This window comes from Cinclus cinclus, chromosome 4 (genome assembly GCF_963662255.1).
Source record: "Cinclus cinclus chromosome 4, bCinCin1.1, whole genome shotgun sequence".
Classification (NCBI taxonomy): Eukaryota; Metazoa; Chordata; class Aves; order Passeriformes; family Cinclidae; genus Cinclus; species Cinclus cinclus.
Window position 1 is genome coordinate 45,679,740 of NC_085049.1, and position 13,472 is coordinate 45,693,211.

General features: G+C 39.4%; 1 protein-coding gene across 2 annotated transcripts in view; it reads right to left on the bottom strand.

Moving 5' to 3' along the window:
* The window catches only part of PTPRB (protein tyrosine phosphatase receptor type B), a 58,834-nt gene that overhangs the window by 20,903 nt on the left and 24,459 nt on the right, over window positions 1–13,472 (bottom strand). For both annotated transcript variants that reach the window (XM_062491197.1, XM_062491196.1), the window contains exons 7-14: window positions 12,797–13,060; window positions 10,008–10,277; window positions 7,946–8,206; window positions 5,546–5,812; window positions 3,962–4,225; window positions 2,683–2,946; window positions 1,464–1,727; window positions 537–800 (exon numbers count right to left, since the gene is read on the bottom strand). In XM_062491197.1, the coding sequence (XP_062347181.1) occupies window positions 537–800; window positions 1,464–1,727; window positions 2,683–2,946; window positions 3,962–4,225; window positions 5,546–5,812; window positions 7,946–8,206; window positions 10,008–10,277; window positions 12,797–13,060 (2,118 nt within the window). The remainder of the gene's footprint in view (window positions 1–536; window positions 801–1,463; window positions 1,728–2,682; window positions 2,947–3,961; window positions 4,226–5,545; window positions 5,813–7,945; window positions 8,207–10,007; window positions 10,278–12,796; window positions 13,061–13,472) is intronic.

A 13,472-nucleotide genomic window follows, 5' to 3' on the forward strand; every position in this document is an offset into this window, starting at 1 on the left:
AAAAACAAAGGAGTGATAAATTGGTGCAAAATAGTATCCCAGAAAAGAAAATGTTAGTCAGCAGCTCCTGCACAAAAGTCAAGGCCATAGATTGAAGGTGCTAAAGAGAGAGGATAGATTAAAAACAAGGTATTGCATTGTTTTGCTCTGACACCCTGGATACTGGGACAGTATGTTGTCTAACAAGCCTTGATCATGCAATAGGTTCTGCTAGAACATAATACTTGACTACATGGAATGGATGTGTGTACAGGCATAGGAGATGAGAGGGATGGAACTGCATTCATCCTATGAAGGAAGACACTGGGCTGGACTAGAATTCCATACATATTCACCCAGGTAAAGCTACTGAAATGACACATCTCACTGGTATTTACAGGCTCATGCCTACATCATGACTCATGCTTTGAGACAAAATCTTCCCATGATTCTGAATGTCCCCCATGCCCTATGGTACATGTATAAACATTATTAAACAAGGGTCAGCCTCTGGGAAAATATAATGCAACCTTCTCATTGTCTCAAGAGAAACATACTTGTTCTCCCAAAAGCTGCTAAGCTGTTGTGCAAGGTGCCACTGTTAGATTGCACCACCACCCGGTACTGCTCCCCCGGTTCCAACTTGTGAAACATGTGCTCAGAGATGTGTTTGGAGACACTCTGGGAATCAAGCTGATGGTTTTGCTGAAATATGGTCACTGTGTAGGAATCAATATCTCCACCTCCAGGGGTCCAGCTCACTTTCAGGCTGTTTGTCATGCCATTAGGTGACACATGAATGTTTCGGACCTTGCTTGGAACTGGAAGAAAACAGGGAAAAAAGGCATCTGCTCACAAATTTCCTGTTTGACTCAGGCTTCCTAATTTCTACCTATTTTATGGCCACAGAAAAATGATTCAAAAGAGAAAGATCATTTACAGGTACAAGTAACGATATTTACGGGTAAACACAAGTAAAATTGTAAACATTTGTGTGGGATTATACCATTTTAGAAAAGCAATTCTGTGTCTAACCTTCCTCTTGTCCCAGTGATGCATTAGAAACGCCTCAAAAAATGAAAGCTCTTCAGGTACACTCAGTCAGTTAGCCTTTTGCCATTATTATCTCAATCATTCACTTCAGGTAGGCAAATAGAGGTGTAAAATAGGTAAGTGATTTAGCTAGAGACACAAACCAAACAACTGGCATGCATGGGAATAACAGAAACCTAAATGCTGACATCTCAATACAATTCCCATGCAACAAATCAGTTTCTCTGTCAACAATCAAATATTAGTAAATGAGACACTTTTATTAAGCACAGGTCACAAGCTGGCTGATGTACTGGTGTGATTTTCAATGATATCTGCTGTCTCTGAGCCAGCATTACAGGAGCTTGAATATAATCATGGCTCACCCTTAATTTTCAGTAGTTTGTTCTAGAGAAGCCTAAACACATTTTGAATACCACATTACTTCTTACTTGTCAGGCCTTCTATGAAAGTAGCACGCTGTGCGTCTCCACTGATGGTCAAAACAAGAATTTTGTATAGACGTCCTGGAGTCAGAGCTGTGAACCAATACTCCTCAATGGTGTTCCCAAGGAAAATGGCTGGGAAGATCTTCATGTCATTGAAGAGGAGCTGAACCTCATACTTATCAACATCTCCCTCAGCCTTTGACCAAGTTACCTGCAGATCTTCTGTGCTCCTGTTACTAAGAGTCAATTCCTTCACTGACTCTGGCACTGAAGAGATAAGAAGAAAGATGGGAAACTTCTCAGTACTTACTAACAGATCACAGCAAAAACCTAGCAGCTCTGAAGGCATGCCTCTGAGCTGCAATTTTTCATTCAGTTTCCTAGAAAAAGCAGTAGACTGCACTTTTTTGGGTAGTTTGTACCCCATCTAACTAATAAATATTAATGGAGCTTGCAGGGAGTTTACCCAGCCAAAAAAAAAAAAGACAAAAAAAACCCCAACAAACCAAAACAAACAACCCCCCCCCAAAACAAAAAACTAAGTAATATCTGCATGTACAACAGAGAAAAGAGGCCTGAACTAGTGCCAAGCCAAGGCAATCCATCTGTGTGATGCAGCACCATGATGCAGTTTCCAACTTGTGCTAGACACAGGTAAGTTATTTTTGCCCCATGCTACATCTTTGTTAATAAACTGAGTTTCTCAGCATGGCTCCTTAACTCATATACAGTGCCAGATGAAGATTGCACTCAGATCCTTGCTTGCTCCCAGCTAGGCACCCTACCACTCTTGTCCCATGCTCTCCAATTGGAGTGCTTGGGGTAGTTTAAATAGAGTACGGTCTAATCTATCTTCTTTCCTATACACTTCCATTACCAGAAAAAAACTGTTTTGTACATTCTGGCATAATTTAATTATAAATACTAAGATCTTATGGAAAACTGTACAACTGGTTTTTTGACTTCAATGTTTCAAGACCTGCTTTCCAATTTAACATCACAGGTCTCTTCTTTCACTTCTTGTTTGTTTGTAACTTAAACACTGGCCATAAACCAAATACTGCTTTCTGTATTTGGAATAACACACATTCAAAGAGTCATAGTCAACATTCGATGTTAAAAAATATATGTTAAAATCATATGAGATTTTTGTTCCTGTGTATGGTAAATAAAAAAAAAATACCCTGGGGTGTCTCAGAATGTTTCCAGGCTGCTTACTTACTTGTTCTGCCATAGACCCTTTCACTAGTTTCATATTTCCCACTCCTCGTGCTGACCGTGACACTGTACTGCCTCCCTGGGACGAGATTGGTGAACACACATTCATTTTCATCCTTTGGGACACTTTTTGTTTGGATGAAATCATTGTTGTTTCTGATGATCACTTCGTAATTATCAAAGTATCCAGATGCATGTAACCAGGACACCTTCAAGTAGTCACTTCTGGCTGAATTGCTGACAGTAAGTCCCTGGACACTTGAAGGGACTGAAGAAAAAAAACACAGTTAAAGATTCAGAAAGCAATAACTTCCTGAAGTAACTAGAGTTGTGGCAGAGAACTACATTTGTGGTAGTTACCAGAGTTTTGTGAAGAAGTTGCTAAAAGACAACAATTTGGATTTAAGCAATAAAATAGTATATGCAGTTTCCAGGCTGCTTTACATCTTACGACAATCCCATGGTTTGGCTTTCTAATTTTTTGGTCTTATGGAACTTATGGAACTTTGTAAGAGCAGTGAGTTTCACAGACAAACACTGATCCAAAATTTGGCTCTTGTCCTTTCGTGGCTGTTCCTTAGATTTTCAGTTAGATCATGAGAAGACTAAAATTGCACTAACTTGATACTCTTTGTTATTTTCACACCCCTTACAATCTTTCTTTTATTCTACTTGTTTACAAAGTGTAAAGTTCTCAGTTTTTTCAATTTTTGAAAAAGTTTTAAAAGGTTCTCCATCATTATTGCCATCCTTTTCTGAGATTTCTCTGTTCTTGTTATAATATCCTGAAAATTGCATGATCAAAAACCATAGACATGTGTGTTACATTACCAAAAAACCAATCAACATGGGTGTTACTCATTATTGTGACACCTCATTAATATTTTACTAATTAGCCTATCCTAGTCTGTTCTTTCAGCGAGTAACTTTCTGAGGAGATGCTCTACAGGATACACTTGAAAGGCCAAGTAGAGGCATTAAGGGCAGGACAACACATTTGAACCAAAACTGATACATGATTTCTGGTTACTCAAAAGGACTGACATGACTTTTATTCATGCTAAAAATTTTCATGCTACTTTTGCATGAAATAAAGCAGAAACAGGGTCACAAGAATAAAACTAAGTCTGTAAAGCTGCAATTTCATGGTTTGACCCTCCAACCCCTACTCATCCATCCCAGTTTGGTCAGATATTGATAAATCATTGTTAAAGGCTACACATTAGCCATTACCAACATAACAATGGTTACATTGACTGTACTTGCCCAGAGCCTCTCTTTACCTGTTCGTTCCTGGCTGAGGGAATAGTTTTCATACTTTCCACTCTTTGTGGTTATCATCACATTGTAAAGTGTCCCAGGAGTAAGGCTGCTGAAGGAGCATTCACTGAATGATTTGGAAATGGTGAGAGTCTGAACAATCTTGTCGTCGTGAGAGAGTGTTACCAAATAACTGTCTACATCTCCAGAAGCTGGCAGCCAAGAAACACTGAGGTAGTCACTCCGACCTGAGTTATTTACCGTTACTCCAGTCACGCTGGAAGGAACTGTGCAAAAATGAGGAAAAAACAAAAAAAGCATTAACTAGCCAATTCTTAATGTTGTGATAATCCCTTGCCATCCCCTGCAAAATAAACAGTCTGGGACTCCTGAGAAGTTCTGCACTGATTTCCTCTCAGCAACATTCATCTGCTTTTTAAAATACAGTGAAGGAAATTGTCCTTAGAATCCCAGCAATTCTAAAATCCCAGAAGCTGCGTTATTCTCTCAAATTGCCATTCCTCAGTAACAGCAGTAACTGGTGAGGCTGGTAAGATGCTGAGTGTTTAATTTCCAGTGGATTCTCTGACGCCTAGTGGACGAAGCATGAACGCCACCTGTTTTTCAAGCCAGCAAGGTGACCTCAAAGTCTCCGCATTGCCAGAACTATCATCACTCAGGTACTAAACTCTCAGTTATTATAGGGGCAGAAGTTAGACATAATGAACTTCCAAATTTTCACTGGACCCTTCTGCATTTACCTCAGCAGAGGGGCTGGACAACAGCTGTCAGAGTCAATCTCCGCCCCCCCCCCCCCCCCCCCCCTTTCGCCCCACCAGATTTTACAAAATACACTTATCTACTTTAAGCCCTTTAGTATTATTCTTCTCTTTTTTTTCAGGTTTGTTTTGCCTTCTAACCTGAAAATAGATGTTTTCAAGGAGAACATTGCAGAAAACTGCAGAATGCATGGCCTTTGCCAAATTCACATAATGGGTGAAATTGCACTATGTTGCCAAATTTTTCCTCTAAATATCCACAGAGCTGGTTTAGATTTCATGATTCTTTAAACCTAAAGAATTTGATGCTACAGTAAATCTTGTTCTATGAACTACAGAAGGACCTCATAATAACTAATTAGCTCTGGAGCACATTCTTTGATGCTGGATTAAAGAAAAAGAACGGGTTGTGAGAAACTGAGATTCAAGTTCACCCCACCTCCTTTAGGCAGGTTCTTGGCACACAAAAGTAAGGAGCAATCATCCTATACTACCACATAGCCAGTGGAACAAGAAAGTCCCTTCCAAGGAGAGATCTGCCCAGCATAGTTGTTCATTGCTCTCAGGGCACGTTTTTGCCTTCATTACAGAGTGATCCTGCTGTAGAGTTGCCACTGCAGTTAGAGCATTTATCTCTCTAAAGCTATATTTACACAAATCTAGACATACAGTGTCCACATATGGAAATATATGGATGAAACTCCTGCTTTTCTGAATTCTCAGTGAAGTGGCTTAATCACTTAGGTTAAGTGATTCTTAATCATTCTCTTAGATAAATTCAGCTTTTAAGAACTACCAAATAGCATGCTGAAGTGTTTTCCTTTTTACCTGTCCTTTCCTCTGCAATCGTTTGCCTTGAAGATATCCCTCCACTGACAGTGGTGACAACAACTGAATAGAGTCCTCCAGGTTTCAGGGGATAGAAGTGATATCTGTTGGTTTCACTGGGAACAGTTTCATTTTTAATGACAACATTCTCGTGAATCAGTAGCACTTGGTATGAGTCTACATCTCCCTGTGCTCTTGTCCAGTTAGTGAACAAGCTGTTGGTTGACCCCTGACTTGCCACAGTCAGACCTGTCACTTGGGCTGGCACTGAAAAGGAAATTGTCATACTGTTACTGAGGAGAAACAAAATAAAACAAAACAGAATCCCCCAAAGAACACAACTTTAGTCACACTGAGGAAGTACATCAAAAGAACATTCCAATTTGCAGCCAGACTCAACAGGACTAAAAATACTTTAAGTGGGGACTGCTTCCTGTCTGGGATGTGGTCTATGGGAAACTAACTAAGGCTCAGAAAGGTCTTTCAGGCTTTAGCACAACTTTTCTCAGTCAGATGAAAATAATTCAAGATCACAGAACTGAAAGAGATGGCATTTTATAAATACAATTAAATAGACATCAGTTTAGGAAATCACTCAGTTTTTTTTGATAACTACTTCAAATACAGTCCCTGTCTTTCATTTTCCCTTTCCTCCCCATTCCAAATCTTTCATTTCTAATAAATGACAAACTTGTTTGAAGAATACCTCAGGCATGGTTATCTATACTGTGTAAGACCCTTTAATTTTGGGGATAACTGAAATGCATAGTTATGGTAACTTTTTACGTCAGAAGATCTGCAGGATAACGACTTTTATAGCATCAAAAGATGAGTTGTTAAACAAACATAAACATTTATCTAAGCATAAGCTCATTAACTTAGCCAGACCAAAAAGGATAAAGAAATAACAAAGAAATGTAACATGTAGCACAAATTTTACCCCAAATCCTCTTTTTTTTTTAAATATGATTTGACAATATTTGGTCAAAGCAAGGAAATACAATTGCTTCTAAAGATTTCTGTTTACATGACCAAGCACAACTGAAGTAAAGAAGACTCTAACTTTACAAAATGTGAATGCACTCTTCCGTTCTTGTTTTATATCAACTGTTTTGCACACATAGTACCGGTGTAGTAATCATTAACAAAAGGTAGAAAGTTAGGCATATTGCTGAAGAAAATGTGAAGTTGAAAACTCAATCAAAAATCTTCCCCATTTTATAATGCTCTCATAAAAGAGTTAGCTCCAACAAGGCACTAAAGTGCCACATTTCTGTGCTATATGCTCTTTCAGTGATACTGCAGGTTTCACTGGAAGCTGACAGGTCTGGGATGGAAGTAAGACCTATTTCTGTCATATTTATAGCAATATTTTTCAAGCATAGTAAGCTGTTCTGCTGCAAGGAATATTCAGAGGTCTTATTAAAAACCTTATTAAAACCTATGTTCAAGCTAAATTATGTTTGTTCTTCATAACTCACTTTGAATGTAATACTGACACACAATCAGTGCCTGATGTATTTTCTAGCATTGACTCATACTGGTGAAGTAGGTCATTTATGCCTGAAAAGGTCCCCTAAAGTGGTGTCAGTCAGATGGAAGTGAAATTCCAGCTATCTAATAACATAACAGAGAAATGAAAGGATAAGCTAAACTTCCCAGGCCTTGGAAGGAGTTATAAAATTTAAGTAAGGACCACCATCAACCCTAGGCATGCTTAGATTCAGACACAATCAGCTTGCTTTTCCCTGTGTTGTGCAAGGCCAGAGCTACATTTTAAAACTTTTCTTGCACTGGAGAATGCTTGAGTCAGTGCTTAAGCAGAGTAAAGCAACCTGTATGGTTTAAAAAATTAGCACCCTGCAGGGGGTGAGAAAGAGATCTTCCTTGCAACACAGTCACCATCCTCAGTAACAAATACATATTCTGGAATCAGAAGAGCAAAAAGATTCAAAATACATCTTCAAGGTCACATATGTTTTGTGTCTGTCAGCCTTGGAATGTTCCCCATAAAGTAACATTTTCCTGTGCGGTGATGTTTCTCTTTTTCCCACATGACAAATGGTCTGTATCAAGGAAGTGACCCTCCTGAAAATACACAGTGACAATGGTTCGTCTTATACAGAATCTTGTGCTAATGTAGATTGATTAGATGTGACATAATAATTCAGAAAACTGTTTTGCCAGGAATTACACATCTATTTTCCAAAAATCTTTAATAAATACTGCAAGATAACGGACAGTCAGAAACAAGAGACTCCGACATGTAACTTTTTTTACTGAGGAAACAAACATAAGACCAAGACATTTGAGATTTAGACAATAAGTTAATTCAGTTCACTACAAAGCAAGAAAAATTGTTAATGATTAACAGAAGTAAACAGCTTGACAAGATGATACCTGTTCTTCCTTCTACTGAAGTCCAGTTGCTTAAAGTCCCACTAATGGTAGTGACAGTAGCTGTATATTTCCTTCCAGGTATCAAGTCAGTGAAAGTGAATTCCTTAGCTTCTTTTGCAAGTATTTTTTTGACAATAGGGAGAGAACTATGTCCTAGGGAAACCACATAGCTATCCCATTCTGCAACAGGGGTCATCCACATGACACTAAGTGAAGATTCATTAGCGTGCTTCACACGGAGCTGGAGAACAGGCTCTGGAGCTGGAAAAGTACACAGATATCACAACAAGAACAGGACTGTGTAGTGAGCACACATGCCCTACCTAAGCTGTTGTAAGAAATGTGCTCTATAAGACAGAAATGTGACAGCAACAGAGTATCTGTAATCAAGAGGAGATTCTTTACATTTCTCTAGGAAGCCATTCTTACAAATCTAATATTTGTGCCCCTCCTCCTGTAAAGGACTGATATCAGCAAACTTCAGTAATGCATTATGGCTGTAATGCTTAGTTTTAAACTTACATCAGAATGTATATTTTAGTGCAAATGGAAATGCAGGGAAGCCAGCAAACTTCCTCTTGAACTCTGGGCTGCTGAACAAGGATATAAAACTTTTGTACCATAAATCAGATCTGTACCAATATATTCCTAAAAAAACAAGGATGAAAACTATAGGGTCAGAGTGACATTGATTTTGAATTGGTTTATACCTCAGTCAAATTGGGAGACACTTCAAACTTACAGTGGCATAAAGGAAAGAATTAGATCAGTGCATTCCTGTGTGTGTTTCTGTATGTTCATGTGTGTGTGTGCCTGCATACCCAGCAAACCAGTCTTGCCTAATATAGTCCCTGATCTGATTTTGTCCCTGTCACATCAAACTGCAGCTCACTTTCCAAGTCTGTGGGTTAATCTAAGAGAAAACCGAGTCACAACAGGGTGTAATACCTATACTTCATAACAGACACATAATGCACCTCACTGTGGGTCAAACACAGTCATCATACATCCACTGCTGGTTATTATTTAATGGACCATGTTCTAATCACAGAATCACTTATGTTGGAAAAGACCTCTAAAATCATTGGGTCCAACTATTATTTACTTAGCTGAGTCAATTAAAAGTAACACCATAGACTTAAATTACTTGCAGCATATGTCAAAGTAAGGAAGATGAGACTGTATCTTGCTCTGATCAAGTTTGCTACAAGTCGGAGAAAGCTTCAGTTCTGTGGGTTCTACTGGTCTTGCTGTTGTGCAAAATTAACAAAATTAAGTCCTCAGGGAATGACAGGGAAGGGTACAGCAGAAAAGGTTGGCCCAAGAAGGGTGAGGATAAAGTAGAATGGCCCTGTCCTATCTCCCATTCTTCTGTGAGATAAGGGTTAGACTGAAGCCTTGCCTACTCCAGGTTGTCCTTTCCTTTGAAATGCACTTATTCTGCATTCACTGAGAAGGAATTCCAACAATAATGTAGGAATTATTTTTTAAGTTTGAAGTAAATCAGATGTGGCTTTGACTAACACACTGCAAAAGAATTCCACTCATGTCCCTGTAGTGTATATGGATTTCCTTCGGGAACACAGACTTGAATAGACTAACTCATTTTCTTTATGGAGCACAAAAACAAGAACTGGGATGTTATAGGACAGCCATACTAAGATACACCTTAGCTACATGGTTAATATTCTTTATACAGACTGGCAAGGAAACATACGGATGAACAATACAGGAAGGCCTATATGCTTTCTTTAAGACCTTTATAGGATGCTCTGCAATCAGCTACAAAATATAGCAATGAAATGAAAACATGTAATGTAAGAAATCATGGCAATGAGTCATGGCAGAATAGTATTATAGTCCACACAACTTTCACTAACAAAACATTTACTACAAAAGTAATCCTAAAAGTTTTCACAGAACTGTTAAAATTATTTCTGTAGTATACAAGGGAGATCCTTTCTACTGTATTAATAGTGACATTAATTTGTGAGCTCCCAAGTACTTTGTTCACAGAGCTGATCACTTTTCACTCTCACAGTGCCTGGATGAGCATGCTGACCTGTTTTCCCCGTGCAACTCGTTTTGCTCTGCAAATCGCCGCTCTCCACAATGACTTCCACCCCGTACTCCCTCCCTGGGATGAGGCCCGCATCACGGACGAGGTACTGGGTGGTGTCCTTCTCGAGGGTGGTGTTGAGCACCAGGGCTGAGCGGTTCCACAGGAGCAGGTGGTACCGCTCCCAGTCTCCCGCAGGGGGCACCCAGGTCACTCGCAGAGACCGAGACCAGTCACCAGCGCCCGCCTGCAGCTCTAAAACTTTCTGGGGAACTGCAGAATGAGAAAGTGAAAAGGCAGTTCTGAAGTGGGGTATTTCTGGTGAGGTGTACATGTACTGGCAAAACCTGTCTGTCAGCACAGCTACTGTACAAGCGCTTGGACCAGCTAAAGCAACATGAGTTATCTAGTTGCAAAGGTTTGCATTCATTTTAAAGACAATTTTTACTCTTCCCCACAAAAACCACTCACTTATTTTCCTGCTGGTTTCTAACTTCAGAAATGGACAACCCCTCTTAGGGCAGGCAAAATCTCGCCTGCACACTTCTCGGATGCACCTTGCAGTTTTCAGTCAGGTTCCCTGTAGTTTCCTGCACTTAAGCTCACTCAGAAACTGTCAATCATTTTTTCACTGCTAAGGTTGAAACTTCAATCTCTATTGGCCCAGTTCTGGTATCAGCAGGAGGAATGCAAAGCCTAAAGTCTTTTTTCACAGAAACAGCTTCTTCCACCTTGTATGCCTTAATTCCTCACAGCTGTATAAGGCACCGAGGTTAAGACAGTGGTCCATTAAAGCATCCACTCCCTCCAGTCCTTCAAGGACTTCAAGGACCCTGAATTTACTTGCCTAACCTTCTTACCCTATACTCCTCACTCCAGGTCACATTGGACCACTAAAGCTTTTCTGATTTTTGTGGAATAATTAAGTATTAGCCGGACCAAGCAGAGATTAGAAGAGAAGTGCAGGCCCTTAGGACAGGATACCTGTAAGCTTTGTATTAAGATACTCAGACATCAGCATTGGAGCCCTGAGACCATCCACAAGTATTAACTGTAAACCACCAGGTTAGCATCATGTTCTTATGCTTTACCTAGCTTAGTTAATATTTAATTGCTCAGTATCTAGCACAGGATTGAAACCTCTCTACCAGCATCACAAAATACTCACTGGCTTCACTTCCCATGGGGATAGCTGGATATCAGACCTAGAATTTTCATATGCCAGTGAATATGGGAAATGTGTTTCAGTTTCTGAGTAAGTGGATAAAAGCACACAGTATATTGTTAGGAAGCATAGATGAACTTATATTATAACAAATAAGAGTTCAGCTTTGTCGGGTTGGCTGGACATCATCACACCTTAATAGCACGAAGTTTCAATCTCTGAGATGTCCGTATTTCTCACCACATTTTGTGGCTGGTTCTGCTGCTCTAGGCACCCTCTCAACACACAGCAATGAGTGTACTAGGTTCTTGGGCACCTGGCTCTCTCTGTGAGAGAGACCCTAAGAGTCTAATCCCTTCAGCATCTGTAGACCCGACAGTCTAGACTTAAAAATTTGTCTTTACTCTACAGAGCTTCTGCTGAAATTATTGTTTTCAAAGCTCTTGACATCTGTGGTTAAGGAATTGCATATGATTAGCAACCCTGGAAACAGGACTTCTAATTCCCAACTTTGAAAGCACTGGGTCTAGGTCACAAAGCTGGGGATCAGTGGTGTTGATTGAGGGCCTCAAGTTCTCTCTTTTGAGTGAAATGGTAATCTTAAAGGACTTTAATGGTAGGCTAAACAAAACAAAACAAACCAAAACAAACAAAAAACAAACAAACAAAAAAAACAAAAACAAAAAAACCCAACCAGATATGCATATAAACCAGTCCAGCTTTGTACTTCCTGGATATGAAAGATTTCTAGGGCTCTTCCAGCCTGCACTGAAAATGGAGTATCAGCGAGGTATGTCAAGGATGTGACTTTTGCATGAGTTATTCAGTTATAGACAATAAATATTTTCTAAAATAAGTACTCTGCTCTCTTACACATGTTTTCTACTTTTTGGCTCTGAGTCTACTAGAAATTTATGAAGCATTCTTCACTGGATTAGACTTTTTTTACAATCTAACTTTTGCTCAGGCTATTCTGATATGGAAATGATGACACACCTCTAGGGCCAGTAATGCTGTGGGAGAATTATGCAGGATTTTTCATGTTCAGAACTCATACAAAAGATACCTGAAAGAAAATTATTACTTCTAAAATAAGATAAAAAACTCATAACTCAGCTCTATCCCAGCTGCCACATGCCTTTGTTAATCCATGCTGTTTATAGTAAAGAATCTGAGATGTAGTCTTTTCTGGTTTGTAGATTTGTGTCTGGAAGAAGGAATAACACTAGACCTTGCAAAACTACTTTAAAAACTGTTAATAATTCGACTACATGCACATTTCCCCATAATGTAACTCTGTTTATGCAGTATGCTGAGCTGAATTCAAGATAAGAAAGTTGGTCAAAAGTGCAGTAGTATGCAACAGTTTTGTAACAGACTCACTCAACTATAAGGTCCAATAAAAATTCACGAGGGTTGCCTGCTCTCAAAATATGCTGGAGCAGCTTTTGGCTGTCAGATTTGGCTGGCCAGAGTCAGCAGGGGGTATTCCTGAAACACTATTGTGCTCTTAATCTCATTTTGCCTGGAATCCAAATAATTTTGTCTCTTACAATGATTTGCTACAAGGCCAGTGTAGGTAAAGATAGCATTAGTTGCAATGTCCTTACTGAAGCAGAAGACTTACACGTCCTGCCAGCTGCCATCCGGTCAGTGAACAGTTCACCACTGACTGTGCGGGCAGTAACCTGATAAAGACGTCCTGGAATTAGCTTGTCAAACTGCGTCTCTGTGGTTGGTGGCTGCACAGTTTTGACTTCTTTAACTGATCCAAGATGAGACAGAGTGATATTATAGAAATTGAAGCTTCCTGAAGGTTCTCTCCACTTAACTTTTAAAGCATCTAAGCTGCCATCGTTAGTCACCGTCAGATCTAAGACTTCAGCTGGGGCTATAAAAAAAAAAAAAAGAATGAGGATAAAAAACATCTACCACAAAACTTATAGGACCTGCTGCCTCCCAAACTCCCATAATAAAGTTTTGATTATGAATAGTAATATGAGATAGAGTATAAATGATTTTGCCTGAATAGTGAAAAGGTAAAGCCTGGTCACAGTGCATCCGAATGCTGCCCTGTGTAAGACATTGCACTTCTGAGAATGACACGTCTTATGGTATCCACTCTTTTTTCATGGAACAGAAAATGTTTCAGCAGACATAATTTTGCACAAACAGACATAATTTTGGCCATAAACTAGATCATGAACATGCTCCTGAGAACAAGAGATGACTGCATACAGTTTGGTAAACATTACAGCATTACTGCAGCTATGCATGATTTACATCAGTATAAAAAGGATTTG